General features: G+C 38.7%; 1 protein-coding gene and 1 pseudogene across 1 annotated transcript in view; one reads left to right on the top strand and one right to left on the bottom strand.

Annotated features, from left to right (window-relative positions):
* PRIM2 (DNA primase subunit 2) overlaps window positions 1-18,634 on the top strand; it is a 283,700-nt gene extending 265,066 nt beyond the window's left edge. Inside the window, exons 13-14 of the mRNA XM_053665011.1 lie at window positions 2,666-2,734; window positions 17,928-18,634. Of these exons, the coding sequence (XP_053520986.1) occupies window positions 2,666-2,734; window positions 17,928-18,152 (294 nt within the window). The 3' untranslated portion in view covers window positions 18,153-18,634. The remainder of the gene's footprint in view (window positions 1-2,665; window positions 2,735-17,927) is intronic.
* Window positions 18,635-22,684: 4,050 nt separating this feature from the next.
* LOC119044102 (coxsackievirus and adenovirus receptor homolog) overlaps window positions 22,685-27,982 on the bottom strand; it is an 82,954-nt pseudogene continuing 77,656 nt past the window's right edge.

Genomic DNA, 27,982 nt, shown 5'->3' with positions numbered 1-27,982 from the left:
GGTTGCCTCTTGTGCATTCCCTGCTGGGAACTGGCCTGCAACCCAGGCATGTGCCCTGACTGGGAATCAAACCATGTTCTCTGGTTTGCAGGCCCATGCTCAATCCACTGAGCTACACCAGCCACGGCTGATGTTTTAATTTTTAATTCTTACCATAATAAATGATCCTCACTGGACAGACACCTTATTCTTAAGAGGACGTGTTTCTTCATCTCTAAAATGAAAATAATACCCTGATTACCTCAAAGCAGTCCTTCTCTTGGATTTCTTCTACTAGCTCATTTATTGTCCCCATATCTTTATTACTTAGTGTTCTTTCTCCTTCCCGAGCTCCTCTCCTTAAGCCGAAGTTTATCTGTCTGCCTTTGAATAGCTTTTCTAGCCCATGAAAAATCCTCTATTGTCCTTTTTTTCCCACTGTACCTTTACATTATCCCATTATTTCCCATTATACAGGGACTTTTATCCACTCATATATGCTGTGACACGATTAATAAAGTTGTCTAAGGATAGATAGTTCAATGATTTATTTGTACATTTGCAAGAAAATGTTAAATAAAAATTCCTCCTGAAAAAATTGTACAAACAGAGGAAAGGTAAGTGATAGTTTTTACTAGTGAAGGGCCTACTATGGGAGTGGAGTGGGGTGGAGTGGTTGTTAGGTGATTAATCTAAATTTAACTTTTTCGATGAAATCTAAAATTTCAAGATACAGAAATCTGCTTTTCTCACATTCTGGGGCTTATATTTATCGAGGAAAACTGACACATTTTACTCATTTGTATATTACGCAACTAGATATTTTTATCAATATTTCTTTCAAGTATTCCTTTATAGCAGGCTTTCCAATATTTATTAGATTTTATGTGTATAAGTTACTTAATTTGTAAAGAAAATACTATATACAAATTCTATTATATATATGTGTGCAACATATATACATACATATATAACAAGAAATATATATACTTTATATATATATTGAATAAGATGTGAGATTCCCTATTTTGTTTTTATATAAAAGTAACTTGTGCATTACACAGTTGAGCTTTTTGCTTATTTCTGTGAATTCCTTTTCTGGTAATTTATGGTATCATTTAAACTTTGTTATGCATTGGCTTCTCCAAAATTGTATTCACAGATATGCATACACAGGGGTTGGCAAAAGTTGATTTACAGTTGGAAGTACATTAAACACTGAGTTTTTCTTGTATTATTATTTATTAATTACTGTATTATTTTCCACATAACCAACTGTAAACCTGCTTTTGCCCAGCTCTGTGTTGGTATCATTGATATTTGCCAACAATCAATTGTAAGGTCACCTTAACATGTTTTGAATTATCAATGTGTAAAAAACATTGGGAAATATGAGCTCAGAATGTTGGAATTATGTGGAAAATTTTGTGACTTTTTTCACTTTTTAAAGTTTCTAGTTGTTTATTTTAATTGATCTATTTTTCATTTTTGCTCTAATAATTCATGAAAAGTGGATACGTCACATAGGCAGACAGGATCCTGGGTGCTATGATTGGTTGGCATTTACATAGGTCGTTCAGGTAGATTTAATTACAAGATGACCTGAAATTCAGAAATGTAATCTGTAAGACAGAGAAGTACAATTTTTTAAGCACACTCTTATCAGTATTCTATGATACTCGTTCTGCAACTGTAATTTGTTTGCGTGTCTGTCAAAAGAGGAAAGCTATATTCAATAATGAAGATAGCAAGAATTTGAAACTTCATATACATTTTTTTTTAGTCATAGGAAGGCCAGCCTTTTGAAAAGGGATAGAAATGTATATATCTCCAGAATGTTATTTCCCTTCATTTGAGGCTGTCTCTTAATTCCAGCATTTTACTGTGTTCGATAAACACACCAAATATATATATATTATTTATTTGGTGGGGGAGGTGATGGAACTTTACAAAATTTCAACTGGCATTGCACTCTGCTGATAAGAATGGGAGTTTGCATCGCTCTGAAGAGATTACATGAGGTAGAATTGGAAAGCAAATTGTATTTACAAAAGATAGGATGATGTTCCTAATAGGTGTTCAGAATAGACTATTTACTCTCATATTCTGCTGAGCTTTACTAGATATAACTTCATTTCAAAACAGGACAAATCTGATTGAAGGTAAAAGCATTCCCTCTCCACAGATAGTCATCCAAAGGGTTTACATTGAATTTTCCTGATGGGCGTACAGCTGTATTTTATGCTGTATCTGTATAAACTGGTAATGTGGAAAATAAAAATCTAAATAGTATACTTGATTGCTTCATGTACTGACCATTTAGATGACCAGATTTTTATCTACAATTTTTGAAGAGATGTTGCAATAAGACGTCCCAAAAATAACTGTCAAAGTCACAATACTAGGATCTATTTTCATCTCGTTGTCAAGGTAAAGTTACTGAAATTCACAGTTAGTAGGTCAGAAAGATCACTTTCTATCTGTTGTCATCTGTGGTTTAATGCTGACCTTAACTGCTACTGTGTAATGTCAAAATGATCACAGTGCCCAGGCTGCAGAAGTAGAATATGCTGCGTGATTTAATGCATTTCCTGTCTGGAATGAAGGTGGCCAACAGCCATGAGGTACTCTGGTGTAGAAGAAACTTTTCATTTCTAATTCTTTTCTCTTTTCTCATTCATTTTAGATTTTGGATTTAGTAAAAGGCACACATTACCAGGTAGCCTGTCAGAAGTACTTTGAGATGACACATAATGTAAGTATTTTAAACTTTAAAATTTTTAAACTTTATAGCCTAATTCCTTGTCTTTTGTGACTCCGTGTTTCATTCGGGGTTTTTACTTGCAGGAATAGAAACCACTCCAGCTATTACCAGCAGAAAGGAATTTATTACACAGTAATAGGTACCTTTTAAAATTGAAAGAAGGTCCAGAGAATCGAGCTTAGATTCTCCAGAACAGGAATACTGTTCCTAGGAGAAGCTACATCATGAGAAAATCTTATTTTACTACAGCTGTCACCTACAACTACACATCTAGGGATGAGACCAAAGGTCGGTAAACTTTCTGTAAAGTGTCAGATTATAAAAATTTTAGGCTTCACAGTCCATATGGTCTCTGTCACAGTCGCTCAGCGTTGCTGTTGTAGTACACATGCAGCCGTAGACGGTAGGTAATCAGACAGGCATGGCTGTGTTCCAGTAGACCTTTATTTACAAAAACAGAGAGTGGGCCAGGTCTGACACACAGGCCTCAGATAGCCAACCTCAGCAGTAGATCTAGAACTTTTGGCCACAGTTGCCAAAAAGAACCTAAGGCTTTTGCCATCTCCCACACAGGAAATCTGATTGTTTTACTTGCCGCCACCTCTTTTTAATCTGATCAACTACCAAGTCTTATATTTATCTGCATGCAGAACCTAGGTGACATGGTGGACCCTTAACTGCAAGGGAGTCAGGGAAATGTGTTTGGTTTCTTTCATGCCAGCATCCTTAGTACAAGAAAGGCCTGCTACAGTAGGGGCTGAAAAGTATACAACAAGGGTCACAAACTCAGAGGCCCATCAAGGTCAGCTGATAAATGACGCCCAAAAGTGATGTTTCCTGAGATTAATACCAGAGAGTATGGTAGGAACTGTGGTGCACTGAAGAATTCATACCCTTAGAGGCATTCACATCAAAAAGTTTTAAGACTCTGTAGGTCAAATTCAACTCACTGATGTGGAGTTTTCAGCCACTGATCCTGATCATGGCTTCCTAACTGAAGCCAGACATCCAAAAATGGACTTCAAGGTCCAAGCACCTCTTGAAACATTTCTTTTATGAGTATATGTGAGCCTTTCTTGGAGTCAGTGGTTTTGTTCAGATACAAAGGGATCCATACTTTCTCCTAAAAGATGTATTTGATGAGCCCTGGCCGGGTGGCTCAGTTGGTTGGAACGTCATCCCATACATCAGAAGGTTGTGGGTTAGGATCCCCTGTTGGGGCACACACGGGAGGCAACCGATTGATGTTTCCCTCTCACATTGATGTTCCTCTCTCTCTCCTTCTCTCTAAAGTCAGTGAATATATCCTTGCGTAAGGATTAAAAAAAAAAAGATGTATTTATTGAATTCATTATTAGCTACCATGCTAAGTTTTATAATTTTTATGTTTTTTAGTTTAGTTTTCATGAAATTTTTCTAGTTTGGTTATGTTTTTGATGAAATATTTCATAGGAAAATATATCCTGTAATATGACTAAAGATGATAAAAATAATAATGATAATAATATCACCCAATATCTATAGAACCCTTAATGCATGCCAGGCATAGCACAAGCACTTTGGACACATTAGCTCTTTGGATTCACACTGTTGCACTACTACTAGGCATTGCTTTTGTCCCTGTTTATGAATGGAGCTTAGAGAAGCTGAACAGCCAGTGTACCATTACACTGCTTATAGAGGATAGAACTTGGATTTGAACCAGGCTGTTGAATAACTCATCTAGAGCTTATGAGCCTAACCATGCTGTTCTATAATACCTTATATTGGATTTGTAATAACCACTGTTGTGATCATTAGCACTTTCTAGATTCATCATCCAACCTTCATAGCTTACATTAAAACAACTCAGACCTACCAGTTCTACGGGACTTGCCCAAGGTACCAAACCTTGCGAGCTCTGGAGCTAGAACTCTGGTCTGTTGTGGGTCAGGCCCTCACCCTAGTATACCTAAATGCTAAAAATATCATTATTATTTAAAAAAATAGTTTAGAGACTTTCAGTCAAGGTGGTAGAGTAGGAAAATGCTGTGCTCATCTCTTTCCACTACCACATGAAAATTACAACTGAATCAGAACAACCATCATTGAAAACCTCCTAAAGGCTACCTGAACAGAAGTCCTATAGCTGATGGTATAAAGAAGCTGGTAGCAGGGGCAGAGAAGTGGAATGGGCAGGTCCCACATCCGTGGTGTGGTGATTAAGAATTGGGAGGGATAGCTCAGCTGTGGAGGTCCTCCCTGAGGAGCAAGGGGTCCTAGCCCCACACCTGGCTCCCCTGCCTAGGGCTTCAGTGCTGGGAAAATGAGTTGCTACATCTAGTTGTGAAAACCAGTGGGGATTACGTCTTAATGAGACGGAGAGCAGCTGGAGACCTAGGCACTGCAGGTCTTAAAGGGCCCATGCATAGATTTACTTCCTTTGGGCTCCAGCACAGAAGCAGCAGCTCAGAAAGTGCCAAGGACATATGGGAGGAACTAAATTAACTGGCTTCAGGGCCAAGGCTGGAAAGGCAAGAGTCAGAACAAATCTCTTGGGACAGGAATGTTGGCAGGTGCCATTGCTCTTTTGTTGAGCCCTCCTCTCACCCAGCTGCCTGACCCAGGTGGATGCCAAATCTGAGCATTCCATTAACCTGGCTAACACTGTTTGCCTGCCCTGGAGATGCCCTGAGACTCCTCCCTACCCAACTCACATGCCTGGCCTAACCTCTTTCAGCTACTCTTCCATATAAGCAACCTGCCTTGCCTCATGCTGTCGACATCCCTAAACTCTCTCCAAGGTCCACAAACTGTAATCAGATAGTGCCTGACCTCTGTGGGTCCTGTACTTTTTGTTAAGTTATGTCAAGTTCAGACCAAGTGGTGACTTGTCTCAACTTACATCATAACTCCCATCAGGTAGTCCCAAGCCTAGCATAAGAAGTGGCAATCTTGGTTTGGAATGTAGCCTCAACTAAGTGACCACAAACCAGGCACAAGTGGCAGCTGGCTTCAACTCCCATTACGGTGCCCACCAAAGGGTCCTAAGTCCGACACTAGTGACGCCATCCTCAGTTCGCAGAATAACCTCTCCCAAGCACCTCCAAGCTCATCCCTGGCATGAACCAAGCACCGATCACTTTGTAAGTACTACCGGATGGCCCCAAGCTGGAAACACACCAGAGCTCCAGGACCCACATACGTGATAGTTAGCTTCAGACCACACCAGAGCACCATTCACCCAGCTCTATAAACAGCACACTTGAAGGGTGGTCTCAGCTGGCATAACCCCACTAAGCAACTCTCAGTCTTGGGGGTCAGCCCCTGAACAACAGCTCATCCACTATAGTCATAGCCAGTCAGCCTTAGGGTCAGTCCCAACCCCTGAAATGCCACAGCAATCAAGGATCAACTACAACAAAAGGTACACGAAAACCACACAAGAGACACACCTGGAACACCCAACTCAGGAACCAGGAAGACTGTATGACTGGGCCCCACAGGAAACCTACTGTATAGAGCCATTCAGCCAAAACCAGGAGATGTAGCAAATCTACCTAATACATAGAAACAAATAAAAGGAGTTAGCCAAAATGAGGAGACAAAGACAAAACTGTAGAAAAAGAACTAAACAGAATAGAGACAAGAAATCTACAGGATTTAGAGTTTAAAACATTGGTTATAAGGGAGCTTATTGAACTTAAGGGGAAGAATACATGAACTCGGTGGGAACTTGGATAAAGAAGCAGGAAAAATAAAAATGGAGATAGAAAACATAAAAAGGACCAGTCAGAAATGCAGAATACATTAGATGGAAACAACAGCAGATCGGATGGAGCAGAGAATCAACTCAGTAATCAGAAGACAAGATAGCAGAAAACTCCCAATTAAAACAGCAAAAAGAAAAAAGATTGAAAGTAAATGAGGATGGTTTAAGGTTTCTCTGGGGTCATATTAAACATATCAACATTTGCATCAGAGGGGGACCAGAAAGAGAGCAAGGAATTGAAAACCTGTTTGAAGAAATAATGAGCAAAAACTTCCCTAACCTGGCAAAGGAAGTAGACATAAAAGTCCATGAAACATAGAGTACCCAACAAGACAAACCCAAAGAGGCCCACACCAAGACCCATAATAATTAAAATGCTGAAGGTCAAACGAAGAGAGAATCTTCAAAGTAGTAAGACAAAAGCAGTTGGCTATGTACCAGGAATTTTCCCATAAGACTGTCAAGTGATTTCTCAGCAAAAACTTTGCAGGCCATAGGAAAATGGCATACAATATTCAAAATGATGAAAGTCTGAGACCTACAACCAAGAATGCACTACCTAGCAAAGGTATCATTTAGAAGGAGAGATAAAGAGTTTCCCAGACGGGAAAAGCTAAAGTGTTGCATCACCAGGAAACGACTATCAGAGGAAAGGTTAAAGGCACTTCTTTAAGAAGAAAAGAAAGGATCGAAAATATAGGAAAGAAAAAATTCACAATGAAAAGGCAGAGTTAATAAAAACAGTGGATCAACCAACTCTAAAAGCAAGTACAGAGGTTAAAGGCAAAAGTAGGAAGATCATGTGTAATTTCAACAGTACATTAAGGGATACACATAAACACAAAAGAGGTAAAAAATAATGACAAAATCATACATGTGGAGGGGATGAATAAAAATTATAGTGATTTAGAATGTGTTCAAAGTTAAGTGACTATCTTCTTAAAATAGACTGCTGTAAACATAGTTTGGTTCATATGAAGCGCATGGTAACCACAAACCAAAAATCTATGAGGTACGCAAGAAATAAAGGCAAAGGAATCCAAATAGAACACTATACAAAGTCATCGACATACAAGAAAGTAAGAAAATTAGAAATGAACTGAGAACTACAAAACAATCAGAACACAATAAAATAACAGTGACCATATATCTGTCAATAATTACCTTAAATGTAAATGGACTAAATGCTTCAATCAAGAGACATAGTGGATAAAAATCAAGGCATATACCTATGCTGCTTAAAAAAATAAGGCATATACTTATGCTGCCTATAGGAGACTCACTTTAAATTAAAAGTAAAGGGATGGGAAAAGATTTTTCATACAAAAGAAAATGAGAAAAAAATCTAAGGTAACACACTGGCTGGTGTGGCTCAGTGGATTCAGTTCTGGCCTGTGAACCAAAGGGTTCCCAGTCAGCGCACATGCCTGGGCTGTAGGCCAGGTCCCCAGAAGGGGGCACACGAGAGGCAACCACACATTGACGTTTCTCTCCTTCTCTTTCTCTCCCTTTCCCTCTCCCTAAAAATAAATAAAATCTTAAAAAACAAACTAGGTAGTAATACTTATAACAAACCAGACTCTAGAACAAAGACTCTAACAAGAGACTAAGAAGTGCATTTCATAGTGATAAAGATCAATCCATCAAGAGGATATAACCCTTCTAAACCTTACAGCTCCCAATGTGGGAGCACGTAAATATATAAAGCAAATATTGACAGTTTTAAAGGGAGAGACTGGCAGTAATATAGTCAGAGTAGGAGAATTTAACATTCCATTGATGTCAGTGGATAGATCATCTAGACAGAAAATCAACAAGGAAACAGTGGCCTTTCATGACGCATTAGACTAGATGGACATAATTGATATTCTTAGGACATTTCACACAAAAGGCAACAGTATATACATTCTTTTCAAGTGCACATAAAACATTCTTCCAGATAGACTGCATGTTAAGTCACAAACAGTACTCAAATAAATTTAAGAAGATTGAAATCATATCATCTATCTGCTTCATCATAATGGTATAAAACTAGAAGTCAGTTACAAGAAAACTGAAAAACATACAAACACATAAAGGCTAAATATTATGGTTGTAAACAGTGAATTGGTTAACAGTTTTAATTGATTAAGGCAATTAAGGAAGAAATCAGAAGTTACCTGGAGACAAATAAAAACAAATACACATTGACCCAAAATCTGTAAGACACAGCCAAAGCAGTTCTCAGGTGGAAATTTATAGTAATACAGGCTTACCTCAAGTAACAAGAAAACTCTCAAATAAACAATCTAACCTTACACCTAATGAACTAGAACAAGAAGAACAAACATAGGCCAAAGTGAGTAGAAGGAAATAATAAAGTTCATAGTGTTAAAATAGTCTAAAAAATTGATAGAGAAGATCAGATAAGAGCTGGTTCCATGCAAAGATGAAGAAAATTGATATACCTCTAGTGATACTCATCAAGTAAAAAGAGTAATACAATAAAAAATGAAAGAGAAGTAACAACTGACACCAAAGGAATCCAAAAAAATTATAAGAAAATACTACGAAATATATGCCACAAATTGGACAACCTGGAAGAAATGGATAAATTCTTAGAAACATATTTTCTAAGACCGAATCAGAAAGAAACAGAAAATCTGAGAAGACTGATAACTACTAAGGAATTTATCAGTAGTTTTTTTTTTTTTTTTTTTCCAGAAAAACAACAAAACAAAAAAATCTCCTAACAAACAAAAGTCCAGACTTGAATTTACAGATTAATTTTGCCAAACATTCAAATTAGAATTAATACCTGTACTTTGCAAAGTACTGCAAAAAATTGCAGAGGAGGGAAGCCTCCCAAACTCATTTTAGGAGGCCAGCAGTACCTTCATAACAAAACCAGAGAAAGATACTACCAAAAAAGGAAATTATAGGTCAATATCACTGATGAACATGGATGCAAAAATTCTCAACAAAATATTAGCAAACCAAATTCAGCAATAGATTAAAAGGATCAAGCGAGATTTATTCCTGGGATGGAAAGTTGGTTCAGTATTTGCAAATAAATTAATGTGGTACAACACATAAATTGAAGGATAAAAATAATCTCGATAGATGCGGAAGAGCATATGACAAAATTCTCCATCCACTTATGATAACAACTCTCAGCAAAGTGGGGATGGAAGGAACAGACCTCAACATAATAAAGGCCATGTTGTGACAAACCCGCAGCCAATCTCGTACTGAGTGGGGAGAAGTGGAAAGCTTTTTCCTTAGGATCAGAAATTTGATGTCTGCTTTCACCACTTTTATTCAACATAGTATTGGAAGTCCTGGCCACAGCAGTCAGACAAGAAAAAGAAAAGTCATCCAAATTGGAAAGGAAGAAGTAAAACTCATTATTTGCAGATGACATGATGCTGTACATAGAGAACCCTAAAGATTCTACCAAAAAACTATTAGAACTAATAAATGAATTTAGTGAAGTAGCAGATACAAATTAATATTCAGAAATCAGCTGCATTTTTATACACCAATACTGAACTATCAGAAAGAAATTAAGAAAATTCCATTTATAGTTGCATCGAAAATAATAAAATACCTAGGAATAAGTTTAACCAAGGCATTAAAAGACCTGTACTCAAAAAACTTTAAGACATTTAAGAGAGAAATTGAAGAAGATGTAAATAAATGGAAGAACATACTGTGCTAATGGATAGGAAGACATAACATTGAAACATCTATACTACCCAAAGCAATCTATATATTCAATGCAATCTCTATCAAAATACCAATGGCATTTTCATTGAAACTAGAACAATTCTAAAATTTAAATGAAAACACAAAATACCCCAAATAGTGGCAGTTATTTTGAGAAAGAACAACAAAGCTGGAAGTATCAGAATACCTTATATCACACTATACTACTAGATGATAGTAATCAGAATAGCATGGCACTGGCATAAAAACACACACACGGATCAATGGAACAGAATAGCCCAGAAATAAACCCACTCCTATATAATCAATTAATCTATGACAAAGACAAGAATATACAATGGTGTAAAGACTGTCTCTGCAATAAATGATGTTAGGAAAACTGGACAGATACATGCAAAAATATGAAACTAGACCACTTACACCATATATAAGAATAAACTCAAAATGCATTAAGGTCTTAAACATAAGACCAGAAACCATAAGACCGCTAGAAGAAAACATAAGCAGTAAACTCTTCAACATCATTCTTAGTAATATATTTTTTTGGATATGTCTCCTTGGGCAAGGGAAACAAAAGAAAAAAATAAATTGGACTGTACCAAACTGAAAAGATTCACACAGCAAAGGAAACTACCAACAAAACAAAAAGATACCCAAATGAATGGGAGAAGATATTCACCAGTGATGCATCTGGTAAGGAGCTAATATCCATAATATATAAGGACCTTAATTCAACCTATCACCAAAAACAAACAAAAAAACAACCTCCAACAGTCCAATTTACAAAATGGTCAGGGGACCTGAGTAGACACTTCTCCAAAGAGGACATGTGGATGGCCAACAGACAAGATGCCCAAGATCACTAATAATCAGTGAAAGGCAGGTTAAAGCCACATTGCGATATCACTTCACACCCGTCAGAATGGTTATTAGTAAATCTACAAACAGGTGTTGGTGAAGATGTGGAGGGAAGGACACCCTCATGCACTGTTGGTGGGGTTGTAAATTGATACAGCCACCATGGAAACCGGTATGGAGGTTGCTTAAATAATTAAAACTAGAACTACCATATGACCCAGCAATCCCACTTCTAGGTTTATATTTGAAAAAAACAAAACACCAGTTTGAGAACATGTCAGCATTATTTAGAATAGCCAACATGTAGAAGCCACATTAAGTATTCATCAGTAGATGGGTGGATAAAGGAGAGGTGATACTTACAAAGCATGGAATAGTATTTCCCAGCCATAAAAAAGAATGAAATATTACCATTTGCAGCAGCATGGATGGACCTAGCGGTTTCTATGCTAAGTAAAATAAGTCAGACAGAAAAAGACACATATCGTATGATTTCACTTACATGTGGAATCTAAAGAACAACTTAATAAATAGAAACAAGCTCATAGAACAAATTGAGGTTGCCAGATGGGAGGGGAGTTAAAGGCCTGGGTGAAAAAGGTGAAGGGATTGGGAAATACAAATTGGTAGTTACAAAATAGTCACAAGAATGTAAAATAGGACTTAGGGAATAAAGTCAGTAATGTTATAATAATTATTGTGCACTGGTCTTATAAGGGTGATCACTTCATAGATTAAACTAATATAATATTGAATGTCAGCTGCAGTTAAAAATTATTAACTAAATACAGTTTATTTTTACAAAATGTAAAGGACTAAATGTCAGTAAAATAGTACACAACAGATTCTTATTAGTTTTATCACAATCCCACCAGATAAGCTACATTTGATATTTTCTGCACCAGATTTACATAACTCTTTCTCCTGAAGACTGTATTCCTTAGTTTGCTTGCTTGGCTTGAGAATATTAATTTTGCATGTGTTTTTAATTATTTGTAGATTCTTTTAGTTAAGAGGACTCAGAACTTACAAAAATAAGGTCTATTATTCAAGTTCTTTCCTTTTCAAGAAGATGAAAGATAGATTTAAACATTGATTTTGTGAGATGCTCACTAAAAAGGGTTTTTTAGTTCTCAATCATTTTTGTAGTCTCTTTCCTATTAATTATGCTACCAGAGTGGTACTGCTATTGTCAGTTTTTGCCACCTGCCTTAAGTTAATAAAGACAGTGAAAAGACATGTCTAAATCCTCCCACACGTAGAAATGGTCTAACTTAAACTGCATATAAATCAATGAAATAAAAAGGCTATTCGTGTTCACTGGATGTCTCATTATAGATTTTTAGTTGTGAATATCTCCACTTATTCCTTCTCATCTAATTTAAAAACAGAATTTTTATTGTTAGGTTTCTGCCATTCTGCCTGCCCCCCCTCCAAAAATACCCCCCTATGTTTATTTTCCCGAGTCCTCTATAATCAAACTCACTTTAATAAAAGTTCTGAAAATAAACCAGTTAATTGATACCATTTACAGCAGCACTCTGATAGTTCCATATGGCTTTCTGGGTGATACCAGCTGCCTCATTATAAGCTGTCATTGCAAAACCTCTTGATTAAAACCCAAACATCCCATAGGTAAAACAATATTGCTTTCATTCCTTCAAAATCTACATTTGCTGTGGCAGAAATATGAGACTATGCTTATGCGAAGGTCACCGTGTACAAATGTGTTGATTCCAAGCAAATGTTTGAGAGAGATTCACTTAGTGGGCGTCAGAAGCTGGCCTGTTTGAAACCACTTTCCTCAGTATTTTTAGGGAGCAATGTTTTATACTTTCTTTTAGCATACCTCATTGAAAATGACAGCACTAGGCCTTTTGTACATTAATCTGAATTTTAATAGAAAATAATCTCTTTAGAAATAGACCTCTTTTAGGCACTGAGTCATTCTGCACACTTATTTTCCAAACAGCTGAGCATAAGTTTTTTTTTTTTTCAACCATACAAATCTCACCAGATATCTTGTTAAAATCTATCACATATTTTCCTGCAATTTAAACAGGATGTACCAAATACAATTAAGCTTTTTAACAATAACTCAAGGTTATTGTTCTGAATATCGGTTAGGATGCTGGGCTGGAAGCCACCACCATCATCTCGCACTTGGGTCATTGCAGTGGCAGTTTCCTCACTCATTCCCAGCGTCTGCAACACACACATCATTCCAATGCATTCTGCCTGGAGACACAGCTGCCCAAGTGGTCTTTAAATAGAAGAATCTGGTCATTTTAGTAACACGCTCTTTAAAAACCTTAAGAGGCTTCCTGATGGCTCTTAAGATGAAATCCAAAATTTATAATGTAGCCTATAGAGTCCTCCAGCCGACCCCCTTCTTCCAGGCTCCAACTAGACTGATCTGGTTTCAGATCCTTCATAATAATTCTTTGGGAATTCCAAGCTAATATGGCGGAATGAAAGTGCACTATAGAATTTCCCTCTCTCAATATGTAACAAAATGTACAAAACATAATAAAAAAAACCATCAACCACAAGGGAAAACATCACCAATAGCAACCAAACAAGAAGAAAGGCAAGGAAAGAAACAAGATTCACAGCAGGCAAAATTGTGAAAATTCTCACTATTTCCAAATACAGAATGAAACAAACAGGTTTTTTGTTTTGTTTTGTTTTAATGAGGAGTAAAGGAAACAGCTACTGACTAATAAGCAGAAACAAGTGGAATTGAGAGTAACTTTCTCTATTCTTTTTTCTAATTTGATTTAAAATAAAATTAATTTTCATTCGGTTTGATTTATGCTCCTCACCTTCCACCCCAAAGACCCTGACTTTATTTTCCTAAGCAAGACAAAAAGAAACTGACTGGGAACTTACATTTAGCAATGTCATTTAATGTCTTTGATAGGTTCTGTGATTTTAAGCACAACAACCTTTAAGTGTAAGCAAAACCAGTTTTACCATAAGCTAATTATATAAACAAGAATTAGGTTCCTGTGGCATCCCATCTATGCTGTAACAAAGTGACTTATTCGAGGACTCCTGTACACTTCCTTTAGCCAAAATAAAAGGGAAAGAGACATGCACAAGACAACCCGTCCTGGACAAAATTACAATGCAGTAAATAGAAGTAAATTCTTCAAAATTTCATTATGATGTCAAGTAACTTAATAGACCATAAGTTGAGTAATATGAACTTAAAATAAGTTAAGAAAGGGCAATTGTAGACCTAAGAGAGAAAACTGAAAAACATAACATCACAAAGAATGAGACAGGCCCTCACTTCAAGACTTGGCACTGTGTTCATTAGTTAATAAGAGCATTAATTAAATGGGGATTCATAAAAGTCAAACACTTAAATGTCATTTATTTGCTAATCTTATGATGTAAGGGCGAAATCTTTTGTTGAGTAAAGTTTTGGGATTGGCATTCAATTTCATTTTTTTTTCCATAAATTATACCCCTAATACATCATCACAAAGTTGTACTGTGGGTTTTTTAAAGTGGAAAAGGAACTTAAAGTTACATGCAAATCAGTATAATCTTTTCCCCCATCTTTTGGGAATTCAGCTTTTTTTTTTAAGTGATGCCTTTCTTGAGCCTTGGCATACATTTAATTCAGAACTCATAGAACCAACCACTCTTTATTTTTACATTCATTTTTCTCGGGTCTTCCCCATGGCAACCCTGTGATGTAGCCACTGTTAATTGCCTCCATTTCAGTTTATGAGGAAACTGAGGCTTATAAAGATAACCATATTTCTTTTTATCCACACTGAAATCTAATAATTTAGTTTAATTCACAGAGTCATCTTTCCTGGATAGATGTATCAGAAATTTAAACAACTTGAAGCAAAGTGTACAAAATTCTCAATATGTAATTATTACACATGGTGCTAGATTCTTTTTTCATGAAATAACACCATTATGTTTTATATAATCATTATAGCCAGGTTTAGCTCTAAAATCATATTTGTAATGATAAGATTGCATATTTATTTAACTGTGCTTAACACATTTTAGAGCAACTAAATGATGTAGTCAAAGAGTCTGAATTCTCATTCAGACCAAATCAGTTCCTAGTTCTGTGACTCTGCGTAAACCATGTAATGTCTTCCGGTTTCCTAATCTGTACATGGGGGGAGTTCAGTTTAAAGGAGCCCCAAGATCTTTCCAGTATAATATTCTCTACTTATAGAACATAAGCCTTCTGATTGAAATGTGCTAGGCGGTAGACTTACTTTCCATTAAATACTTTGTAAAATGCAAACTTTTAATTCAGTTTCCCTATTTTTAATGAATTGCATGAAAACGAATCTAATAAAGAAGTTCACAAATTACCGCATTGTTAGTAAAAATCATAGATGTACTATAAAACATTCAGGAAACATTTTGAAATTAAGCAGATAAAAATTTGTTGAGTTACCTGGGTAATAACTCTTAAATCATTCTGTTCACTATCAATCTGCTATACACTGAAGTTACAGTAAAATTATTGGCCTAACGCGTATCAGCAGTTGACTAAAGAGAATCAGAAAATCCCAGGCAGGATACTGAGTATTACCAGAAAAGACTTCATTTCTCCTTACTGGCCCACCCGTTAAGAGGGTTTGTTCTGGACCGTGACAGTGGGTCTTTAACCCCCTACTAATCCATTTTAATCAGCTGTAAGATTATACACAGCTCTAACCACGTAGCTCTGTCCCTTCTTAAGGATTGTAAATGACTCCCTGTTGCCTACAGGATTAGGTCTGAACTATTTAGCCTGGTTTTCAAGGCTTTCCAAGGTTTGACCCTGGTTTATCTTTCCAGCCTCATTTCCTGTTATTCTCCTTTATGTGCCTTTCACACCAGGCCATCTGAGCTACTTCCTTTCCTGGGACACTGCTTGTTCGCCTTCCTCATGTCATCTTGCTGCTTGTATTGCCCTTGACCTCATTATCAGCTTTTCACTTTCCAGACTTAACTCATGTACCAACTTTTTCCTTCACAAAGCCTTCCTTGATCTCTCCAGCCAGAATTTCTCTCTAATGTGATGAGAGTATAATAATAGGTCTTTGTCTGTGGCCCCAATCACTTCTTCATTCTTGATAGAGGTATTTAAGTATGTGACTTATTAGGCTGGAAATGTCTTCAGCATTAGTCTTAGTCAAATACATTCTTATATGTGGAAAAATTACTAGTACATACAGTAACATGGCCTTATACATATTAAATCTTCAATGAATGTTCCATGTAACACTGGTATACACTGGTTAGTTCTGTATCCAACTTACCAAATTAGATATCTACTATATGCAAATCACTTCAGTACAAAAAGTGAAACATAAAAAAGCTGATAAATATAAGACAGATGACCAAAAGAAGTGTAATGATTTCTCAGTTTACAAAAAAATATGAAATGAAAATACCCCCCTTACAACAACAACAACCAACAAAATGACTAAAGCAAAATGGCATTTTTCGTTGGCAACTCCAATGGCAGAGGCAGGGAGGCAAGGACTTGAATCGGTCTGTGTTACAGGCTATCAACTCGGTCTGACCCATTGGTTGAATGTGAAGACAGTGACTCCTGCAGGAGGTTCACACTCAAGAGAAACTTCATTGTGTTACCTTGCTCTTATGCCACACCCCAGTATAAAACACCAAGAGTTAGTGAAGGTTTACATGTTTTAGGGAATGAATACAATGTAAAAGGATCGACCTTGGCCCAAGAACAAGGCAGCTGAGCATACAGTTAGGAGCATGGGCTGTGCTCAGTCACATCCCATCTCCAGCCCTGTCAGTGAGGACTCGGCAGGTACCTAATCTCCCCCTTTCACGGGGCCTCATCTGAAACCTTGGGAAAGCAGACAGCCTTCCTGCGGAGGGCTCCGGTGGAAGTGAACTGGGTGTACGAGGACACATGTGCAAGTGAGTGTGTGTGTGTGTGTGTGTTCATGCCACTTACAACAATGGCTAGCACATAATGGGCATTAAGTAATTGTTAGCTGCTATTAAGGAATATATTTTTTTTGTTCACCATAAGTAAATTTTAGAATCAAAATGTAGAAAAAGTAGTGCTCACTGAGTCTTCAAATAAAAAAGGTATTGATACCTTTTAATTGTTACCCATTTGAATGCTCATTGAGTGAGTACCAAAGGCACATAGTCATGAGTAATTTGAAATGATATTCAAAATTTTATTTTGAGTTGAGTGGTAGTATTTAAGAAAAGAAATTGTATCAGACAATGAGCCTGGTCATGTTTGCATAAAGTGATGATAAAAATTGTGAAAAGAAAAAGATTTTCTATACAAAGAGCAGAAAGAATCCAAAATTGGAATGAAGACATTAACATTAAATTAGGTTGCTTTTTCAGAGTTTGTGTTATACTTCATGGGGTTGCCTATGCCAAACTTATAAATAAGCTTACAAGTGGTATCAGTGGTGTCTGTGTTTATACTTATTCTCTGGGACTCTGGAGTGTTTTAAAGATCTTTCTGCCTTTTTTTTTTAACAACAAATACCTATTGACTGACAGTGTGCCATCATTTTGCTTGGAGCTGCCTTTCAGCCACCCAAGATGTTGAGTAGGAATTGGATGTGGAACTAAATGGCTAGGGAACAGGAGCTAAGTGCAGAGGGTTGGGCTAGAAATACAAATGCAGGAGCCTTCTGTGTTTAGGTAGTGGTTGAAGGTCCCTCTGAGTGAAATGTAGGTCGTGGATTGAGTGTTATGAATGAGAACTGCTAGGATCCATGTTTCAAGTATTAAATACATTTTTTAATGAGGTCTGGCACAGTTTTTGAAGCCCTTTTATTTATACTTTAGCTATATATTAATGTGATATATATTCACTTCCCCATACAGGTAGACGATTGTGGCTTTTCTTTGAATCATCCTAATCAGTTCTTTATCGAGAGCCAAAAGATTCTAAATGGCGGTAAAGACATCAAGAAGGAATCCATCCAACCAGAAACCCCTCAACCCAAACCAGGTGTCCAGAAAACCAAGGATGCGTCATCTGCCCTGGCCTCTCTGAATTCCTCTCTGGAAGTGGACATGGAGGGACTAGAAGATTACTTCAGTGACTGATGCTCAACCCGTTTTCTCACTAGCTTTCATTTCCTGCTTTTTTCTTTTTTAACCTTTCTGTTTAACTTCTCCTTCCACCCTACCCAATCTATCCATCTAATGTCTCAAGCAGGTTTGCAGGTTAAAACAAAGACCTCCACCATATTTTGCTTTAACAACGGAAGAAGAAAAATTTCTCTTGAAATATAACACTTACATGGTATGTTGATATAAGTCCTGCTTTAGGAGAGAAAACAGCTTTCTAGACTGGTTACAGGCCCCTAGAAACAATATAGTGAAAACAACTTTTATTTTAACCCTCATCATTGTGATTTTGATTCAACCCTTTTTTGGATCATTTTTGTTAATAAATATCAAAATGCATATGAGTGTGTCTGTGTGTAATTGCGGGAGTCATATTTTGTCATAACAGATTAGACATTATGTTCATTTTTAAAGTGGCACTTTGGAATATCCAACACTGTCAATTACCAGTAAAGATTTTAAACACATTTTTCTGTCTTTTTTTTTTCTTGATTTGGCTATTTGTGGTTGTTTCCTATCAGCAAGAGAGCTTTTGCCCTTTTGAGTGGCAGAAAACTCTACTGAAATGAACTATGAATTAAGATCAAATGGAATTTTTGTCAGCTATGTAAGCAATGGACAGAAGTGTTTTGTTATGTAAAGTGATGCTAACTCCTTATCTGCTGTCATTTTCCATTCACTCTGGGGGGCAGGCTCACGAGGAATAGACAATTACTCACGAAGGTTGTGGGGAGAGTCTCCAGTGTTTCTCCGTTCCACCCTCCAACTTTCATACCTTATTGTTTCTGTGGCCGCCGCACTGCCACATGTGTTTAGTAAATTCCTTAAGCTCGGTAATGAATATTCTGGTATTTATGGTCACCACCCCCTCCTTCCAGTGCCCGCTGTAGGATTTAGTAAACGTCGTGGACAATTACAGGCATACGAGCATCATGCACTGCTCTTTCTGCCTGCCTTTGGCCAGCAGGCGGCGCACTTTCCGCCCTGCAGAGCCGTCCTTTTGGAGGCCCCTGTCTAACGTACTTCTTCCCAGTGGTCCTACTCACCTGGAGAATTGGGGGCTCTAAGAACGGAGAGCCCGTGGAAATTTAACCCTTCCTCATCTATTAACTTGGGTTATGTAAACAGCGGTCTATTTCAGTCCTCTTTTCCTGGTGAAGAAAGGTACTTTTTCCCTTTATCTTCTTGAATCTGATACTAACTAAAGTGAAAAGAGAATATTGTATTCAGAAAACTAGACTGTTAGAAGCACCACATTTTAAATCCCGTGGAAAACTGCAGCAACATGAAAAGGATATAAGCAGGATCAGATCGCCGGAACCTGAAAGTGTCAGCTGATTGGGTTTTCACTTTAAACTGCTGTGCAAGGGTTTCTTGAAATATTTTGTAATATATAATTTCACGAGATAACCATCTGAACCTTTACTTGTCTTCGTGAATTATTATTACCTAGTTCAGAAAATAGTATTATTCCATTACAAATTACCCCTATAACTTTCTCCCTTCTGAAACCATCTGCTATTCTTTTTATCATTTATAGTTCTCAGCAGGAATCTGATGATTGCCTACCACTTTATCCATGAACTGCAAAACCACCAGTCTTTTTTTTTTTTAATGTTAAGAACAAGTGCTGCATGGGACTGTTTTAACCACAGAATTAAATTAGCTTTAGAAAGCCAAGCACAGAAATGTAGGTCTCTGTTGTATTAAAAAGAAGGGAAATATTAGAAGCAGTCTCCCTGCTGTAATTCAGTGAGAAACCTTATGACAAGATATTTCATATCTGGCAACATTTTGCAAGGCTATCTTTTTCTACTGCCTCATGTTCACCTTCTTTATGAAGCCGGTGCTCCCACCAGCAGAAAGGACAGAGCCATTAACAGCACAGTATATGTGTCTTACCTGACTTTTTATTTTATACTGGCAGCCCCAAGAATTTATCATCCTACTTGAATGTTTTATATGTTTCTAGTCAAACTGCAAAACAACACTAGTTTAAATATTAGTTGTATTACAAGTTCAATTTCTTCATAATAAAACTTGATCTCCTGTCATGTATTATACAGAAGAATATATAAATATTTTGTGAAGTCTGCAGATTAGAGGATGGGGGTAAAAGGTTTATATAAGATGACAGAAATTAATGCCTTTTTGGTGCTTTTTGGAGTTGGAAAAAGCAATTTATTTTTCATGCTTCACAGGTCTTGACAATTTTGATTTGTTTTCTTTGAAAGCAGACCTGTTTGAATCAAATGATGTTGGAAGAACCCAAAAGAAAAATCAAAAGCCTGCAGCCTCTTTTCAAAACAATGGCCAATGAAAAGGAATATGAGTCTTCCAGGTCTTTTAACTTCTAGTTTGTTATGACTTCTTCAGAGAGGAGAGGCTGTGTGATTATCAGAGCCGGAAGAAAAAAACAGGAGAGGAAAGAGACTAGGCTGGAAATTTGTAGCTGGCTGAAGCGATGATGTTGTTAGTGAAGAGTCTATTATATTTCTTTCATTGTTTCTCCATGTTTCTTACTCTGCCTGTAGAGTACAAAATTCTTAATTGCAATGTGCATAAAAGATCACTAGGAAGGTTTTAAGTAAACTTTTTAGGACTACCTATAATATTATGAGTGATAAAATTGAATAGTTGTGGATTTTGAATGAGAGGGAGCCAAATAAAGCAATGGGAAAGATCTTTAATTCATACAGAATTTTTAGAAGCAGAGGGATTTCTTCTGTCTCTAAAAGCATTCAGAGTGTTTGCTTGTTTCACGTCGCTGTCTTACTGACACTCAGGGTCTTTGCAAGCAAACTTCTGTAATTCTTTGCAAAGAAGAGAAAGAAGCTTCTGGGATTTAAGCTTGAAAGACAAAATGAGACAACTCTCAAGTTCTGGTTTGGTTAGAGTCTACTGTTTGCAAATTTAATCAAGGTCTTCCACAGGTGTCAGCTTGACATTAAGTTTATGTGCCCATTCAAGTGAGGTTTGACAGCAGTTCTGAATGTGAAGCTCAGTCTGAGGACATCTTTACAGCTGGAAGGGGGAAAAAGTTGAGAAGCCTCAAACCACTGTGGTAATTAGATCCATTTTTTCTCTTCTTTTCTAATATTGGCAAAGGGAGGGGGAGAGGTGACGCAGGGGCGAGAGAGGCAGGAACTGGAAACGTGGCCCAGTGCTCCCGGTGGGGTTTGTGCAGAGTCCTGTGTTGCAAAGAAAAGTGGCAGATATCCCCTCTGACAAGTAAGTAAGCTGGGGAAATTATTTTAATACCTTTTGGGGAGTTTGTCCTTCTTTCAGCACACAACTAACTGCAGTGTGCGAGTGCTGCAGTTTGAATAGGTGTGCCTGTCTGGCGGTCAAGCCCTTCGGCCGACGCACAGCGCCGTGAGGGAGTGGGCCTCCCGAATACGTAATGGGCCTGACGAGTTCATGGTTCTCACAAGGGTATGTCACCTACAATCACTTACTGACCCAGAGCATCTGGCCTTCTCTACAGAACTGAGTTCCTTTTTGAGAGACAGCTATTGCCCGAGTCTGAGACTGTTCACCATAATTGACATCGTAAGCAATTGGCTCTGGGATTCCATGGCAATCTTGTCGTCTATTAGGAAATTATCTTCCCACTTCATCTGACCTTCCTGCCAAAAGTGGTAGTATTTCCAGTTACTGGATTTGCTTTCTAGCCATAAGCTCTCTCTGTCCATTGCTTCATGACATTTTATTTTCTCCAAGAATTATCACTGTAGAACATAATCAAAAGCTAAAGGATATCTCTGTATATAAAGCTTCTGTACTTTCCCCAAGCCTTCAGCTGTGGTACCGTTTTTGAACATTGATGACAAGGTTGTGAAACAACACTGCTAATAAGTGGATGATGGATTTTCCAATTCAGGCCTGCATTTCAAGGTATTTATTCACCCTAACAGAACTGTGAGGCTCTTTAATGGTTTTTGATTTTGTTTCATTTTGCACTGAATGCATAGAGAGAAAATAAATTCAGCAAATGATACCTTTAATTTAAGACTCTGCGTAATAAGAAAACTAACCATCTTGTGTAAATTTTCCTAATTTCCCCCCACCTTGTTTTTTTAATTAGAGCATGCACTTGGGTTGTAGAGGATACCAAGGTTATTACTGACTAAAAGGACATAGTACTACATGCTTCTCTTCTACCTTCCCTTCCATTGCTGAGAATCAGAATTGTGATTTAATAATCCTCTTCCACCCTTAACCCTTGGTTCTCTTTAGAGTTCCTGCCCTTCTCCACGAGGCTCCATGGGTGCTCTCATTCACTCCTATGGTACTTCCAACATGCAAGTAGTTCCCAAATCCGTGTCTCCAACTCACATTTGTCTGAGCACAGACTCATCTGTCTGACTGCTGCTTGGGCTTCTCCATTAGCAAGTCCTACCCGTATCTCTAATGTGTCCCAAATCAAGCCTGTTATCTATCATCCCATAAGTTTGTTATTGTAGAAATTCTATTCTGAAGTGAACCTTGACCATTCTCTCACGTTCTCACTTTTCACATTCTTCACACATCCAAGTCCAATTGATTCTGAGTTCATACCAGTATGTCTGAACCCAGGGATCTCCGCTGGGGGCAGTGTTGTCTGCAGGGGACATCGGTAATGTCTGGAGCGATTTGGGGTTGTCACAGCTGGAAAGCGGCCTATTACTGGCATCGAATGGGTAGAGGCCAACAATGCTGCTCCTCAGCCTGCGATTCACAGGGCAGCCCCTTACAACAGGAATATCCAGCCTACAGTGTCGGGAGTGCGTGGTTGAAAGTCCTAAGTGGTTTCCTCTCCTCGCATTCTCACTTCTCCCATCACTTCGAGCTTGTGTTACCACAGTGATCCTTTAACTTACTGGCCTGGTCTACGTTCCCCTCTCCCTAGGCCCATTTCCAATTTTTCCCCCTTAAGTGTTTACCTTCTTTAACACACCTCTCCCTTAGGTACATGAAGTCTAACTCTCCATGATTTCATGCACGAGGCCCTTCATGACCTGAGCCCTGCCGACCTCTCCAGTCCCATCCTCTGCCATTCACCCTCTCTTCTGCCATCCAGCCCTGTGCTTTAGCCATCCCAAACAAGCTTGCCCTGCTCGGTCACCAGGCTCTCTCATCTCTGTCACTTCTCCTGTCTGAAGCTCAGGTTAGTTACACATTCTTTCAGCCTTCTCTGATAGGCCCTGTGTCGGTTCATTGCTCCTTTTAGGCCACATAACATATTTCTATCACAGTACTTATGTTTGTAACAACCTATTTACTCATGTTGCCCTTCATTGGACTGTAAAGTTCTTAAAGGCAGGAACTATGTCCAGGAACTCCGTCACTTTCATATTTGAATCTTCAATAATTATCATTGTCTCTAGTTATTAGCATCATGCGTGAAATCTTGGGCACTCAGGAAGTGTGTGTAGAGTAGGGGGGTGTTAATTAGTTATCCCATAGGAATCTCAAATTCTGAGTTTCCATAACTACAAATCAGGGGTAGAATGGACTTGGGGCCCCAGACTGGGGCTATCTCTTACCGTGTAACCTTGGGCAAGTTTCTTAATTTCCCTGTGCTTTATTTGCTTCCCCTATGAAATGAAGGTAATAATTGCATCCATTTTGAGGGTTATTCTGTTAGAATACCAGGTCCTATTAGAGCAGTGCCAGTACAGCTACAGCACTCAGAACACTGCCTGACTCATGGTAACACTTAGTAAACTCTGGGCGTTGCTATTTGATAATCAACCCTATAAGCAACTGTCATGTGTGGGCCCTTCCTGATGGAGGGGCATGCATTCTGAGGGATTCTTACCTAGAGTGATCTTTCCGTGTGCACCATGCTGTAGTAGGTGCGGGGGAGGGGCACCAGTCAAACAAGGTTTTAGTAAAATGAGCTAATGTCAGTGGATTCACCCTTTGACCGCCTCTCCTTGATGCTTTTGTAGACAGCAGGAGAGATGGAGAGATGGAGAGATGCAAACTGCAAACCTGGAGGATTTCCTCTTCGTGGATTTCCTATCCGAGGCAGACCCTGTGGTGTGAGAAGTTGCTGCCAGGGCGTTACGGAGAACTAGTGGTTCTATGAAAGGGAAGGCCCGAGGCGAACTGGGCTTCGGTGTGTAGAAAGCGTCCTAAAATGTGCCCTGTGCAGGTTGTGCTATTTCAGTGATGCCTGTGCGCTGCCTGGTCTGTAAAAGGAGTGCTTTCGTGACGATCAGATCAGGTGCTACCACGGCACCTCTGGAAGTGGATGATAATAATCATCTGCATTTTCCCTAAAAAATAAAGTGACAGGTGGAAAGGTTGTGCCCCCTGAGCTGGGGCACACAGTCCCGGATGGTATCAGGCATGTGATCCCAGCCTGCGCCCTTCTGCCCTGTTGCCGTTCGCACCAAGTTGCCTCCAGAGCAGCGTCTCGGCCGCTCAGCCCACACCGCAGTCCCCAACAGACCGACTTCTTCTGTTGTCTTAGTCAAGTTAACTAGCCCTCTTGCTTCAATTTTCTTATGAGTAACATTGGGATGGTATTACTTACATCTCACATGTGTTGTGAGATTAAATAATATAACATCAAAAGCTTTGTACGTGGTCAGACACACAGCAAGCTTTAAATAACTGTTCACTATTATTATTTGGAGGTTCTATTAAATTTTGTTTTAAAGAAAAGGTTTGCCCAAAATAAAATTTGGAAACTACAATAGAATATTTCTTATATTAAAGGATGAGAATTATATTTTAATTTTGCTCTACAGAATAAAAACTTCGTAACCCTCAGATCTTTAAATAAAAGCAAACTACATACTGTCAAAATTATAAGGAGTTTCTACTAACAGGATTTCTCCTAACTGTGGCTTCCTTGGTATCATGAAATCACCTAGAAAAAGTAGAACCAGAACTGGCAAACAAAATGACAGAAAATGTTCTATGCTGTGTGTTGTCCATAAGCATCTCAAGAATAGTTAACATGTCCTCCTCATGCCTTGGTCAGAGTTCTACACTTTGATTTCCTTGTCTCTCTCATGGCATCTTCCTATCCTCTCAATCAGTCCCCTCCCGGACCACAGCAGTCTGTCTCTGGTAACCACATGATGTCAGTTGTCCCACAGAATTCAGAAAGAAGCTTTGGGCTTTTCTCATTTGGAGTCCCATCCAGGCCTCTGTGCTATTGTGGCGGATGCCCCCTGTCAATAGTTTTAAGAAGCAAGAAGCTTTGGGACAGACCAACTTCTTGGTACTAGGCATACCACTTAAATCCATGTGTAATATCCTAGTAAATTGATTTGTATATCAAAATAAGATAAGCACCAGAGTTATAAACAGCTGCTAATCCATATACAAATAGCAGGCTGTAAAAGCACCAAGGCCAAAGGGAACGCATATAGCCCCTGGGTGACTTCCCCCTGACCTTGGGAAAAGGAGCCCTGTCTGTGAACAACGTGTCATCCATTGTTTAGAAGGACAAAGATAAGGAGAAAGGCCAACTGCAGATTTTTGCCACTTAAATTGGGAGAGTACACCACACCCCAAACCTATTGTGGATCCTTCTTTGAAGCCTACCTGCAAGCAGGCCCTTTAGAGCTGTCCTAGTTCAGCCTCTAGCCCAACCTTGTCATATCATTGGCTGGAGGACCGGTGGTCTCTGTCGCAACTGCCCAACCCTGTCACCATAGTGCAGCAGCCACCATGCATAAGACGTGAACTGACTGTGAAGCCTTGAGTGATAAAGACCTTGGTCTCTGACCCAAGAATTTTTCATGTTTTCTTCAGCATCTATAAATTTGTGGCAGCCTCAATTATTACCTTACAAATAGGATAAAATTTTATAAACTTCACGGTTTATGATGATTCTACCAGCCTATACATTAGTTCTCTAGTGCTTTATTGTTGTTAAACTTAAACCTGCCATTAAACCTATCTATTGAGATTTGAAATTCTATTATTGTAATATTTTAGCTCTAGAATATCCACTCAATTCTTTGCGTAACTTCTAATTCTCTAATAAAATTTCCCATCTAATTATCAATTAACTTTCCTAGTTATTTTATAGCTCCTTTTAATTCCGAGACTGAATTGCCTGTGGCTGTAATTCTGTTGTTTGTTCTTTTCTTGCTTTTTGATGATTTCATCTCCAATTTGCCTTGTAAGTTTTGATTAAATGTCAGAATACAGAACAAATGGCAGAACTAATTTCCCTTCCTCCAAAAATGACTTACATTTGTTTCTGTGAGGCAATCAGGCAGTGGTCTATGACCCTAATCCAGTTCCAGGACTGAGGTGGTTTAAGGCAGGGGTCCCCAACCTCTGGCTGCAGACTGGTACCAGCCCGGGCCTGTTAGGGAAACTGGACCGCACAGCAGCAGGTGGGCTTGAATGGAATGTGCCTGAATCATCCTGAAACCATCCTCTGACCCCCACACCACTCCATGGAAAGGCTGTTTTTCACAAAACCTGTGTCTGTTGCCAAAAAGGTTGGGGACCGCTGGTTTAAGGTATGATTTTGGTCTTTGAAAGGGCTAGTCTATTCTTTACTTTAGAATAGGTAAATCCTAATCCTCCTCAGGTTTAGCTTTCCGGAGTCTCAGCTGAAATCTGACTGAACTCTAATTTAGTCTCCCCCAGCCCATAAATCTGCGGTAATCTGTGCTCAGCTTTTCAGATTCCAGGTCAGGAGTGGATGATGAAAATCCAAATAGGAATGGATGTTGTTCATGGCTAGAACTCAGAACTGAAAGTTCTTGTTCAAGATGGCAATACAGCAGGTCCCTGAATTCACCTTTTTCCATGGACACACCGAACCCATAGCTACACTATTTCAGAGGTAACTATTTTGAAGAGGTAATTTTGAAATAACCTCAGAAACTAAGCAAGTGACTCCTATATATTATATAGATGAGGAAAAAACACAAACGCATTGAAATGGGTAGAAAGTGCTGAGACACAATCTCACCATGAACCCCATTTCCAGTCAGTAACATACAATCTGGAGGATGCCCCCAACTCCCAGCTTCTGCCTGAGAAGTAAAGGATTTGGACCGCACACCAATTTTAAGACCAGCCTGAAGGACAGGCCCCCAGAATTCTAGTTCTGAAAGCCAGTGGATCTAGGTCCATGGGACCCACAAGAACATCACAAATACAGTACCTGATTTCTGGTCAGATGGGGGTAAAAGTAAACATGGCATGTGTCCTCACACAACCACATCAAAATTACAACTAAATTATAAAGCAACCATCACTCAGAAACATCAGAAATTGAGTGGAATGGAAGTTTGAAAATTACAGATTTAAAGAAACCCCATCCATTCAGGCTGGTAGGAGAGTACAGATGTGGAATAGGCTGGTTCCACATCCATGTGTGGTGGATAAAAATTCAGGAGGGATATCTTGGGAACAAGGAGTCCCAGCCCCATACCAGGTCCCCCAGCTCAGGGTTCCAGTGACAAGAAGGTAAGTCCTCAAAACTTCTGGCTGCAAAAACCAGTGGGGGTTGAGTTCACATAAGAAACTTCTGGAGTCCCAAGCAGTTCCTCCTAAACAACCTGCACACAGACTTAGACTCACTCCCTCTGAGCTCCAGTTCCATGGTAGTGGCATGAAAGGACCAGTGGCGCACAGGGATGAACTGAAGTGTCTGGCTGTAAAGTGGGAGCTGGGGAACAGCTTTCTCCCACACAGAAAGGTGGGCAGAGGCCACTGTCCCTTTTCTGAGCCCTCCACTGACAGAGCCACAGAACCAGCAGGTGGGTGCCATATCTGACACTCCATCGACCTGGCTAACACTGTTTGCCCCACTCTGGAGATCCCCTCAGACTCCG

This window comes from Artibeus jamaicensis, unplaced genomic scaffold, assembly GCF_021234435.1.
Source record: "Artibeus jamaicensis isolate MK-2021 breed Jamaican fruit bat unplaced genomic scaffold, CSHL_Jam_final contig_388, whole genome shotgun sequence".
NCBI lineage: Eukaryota > Metazoa > Chordata > Mammalia > Chiroptera > Phyllostomidae > Artibeus > Artibeus jamaicensis.
The sequence above is the reverse complement of the archived record's forward strand: the minus strand, read 5'-3'. Positions and strand labels throughout refer to the sequence as shown.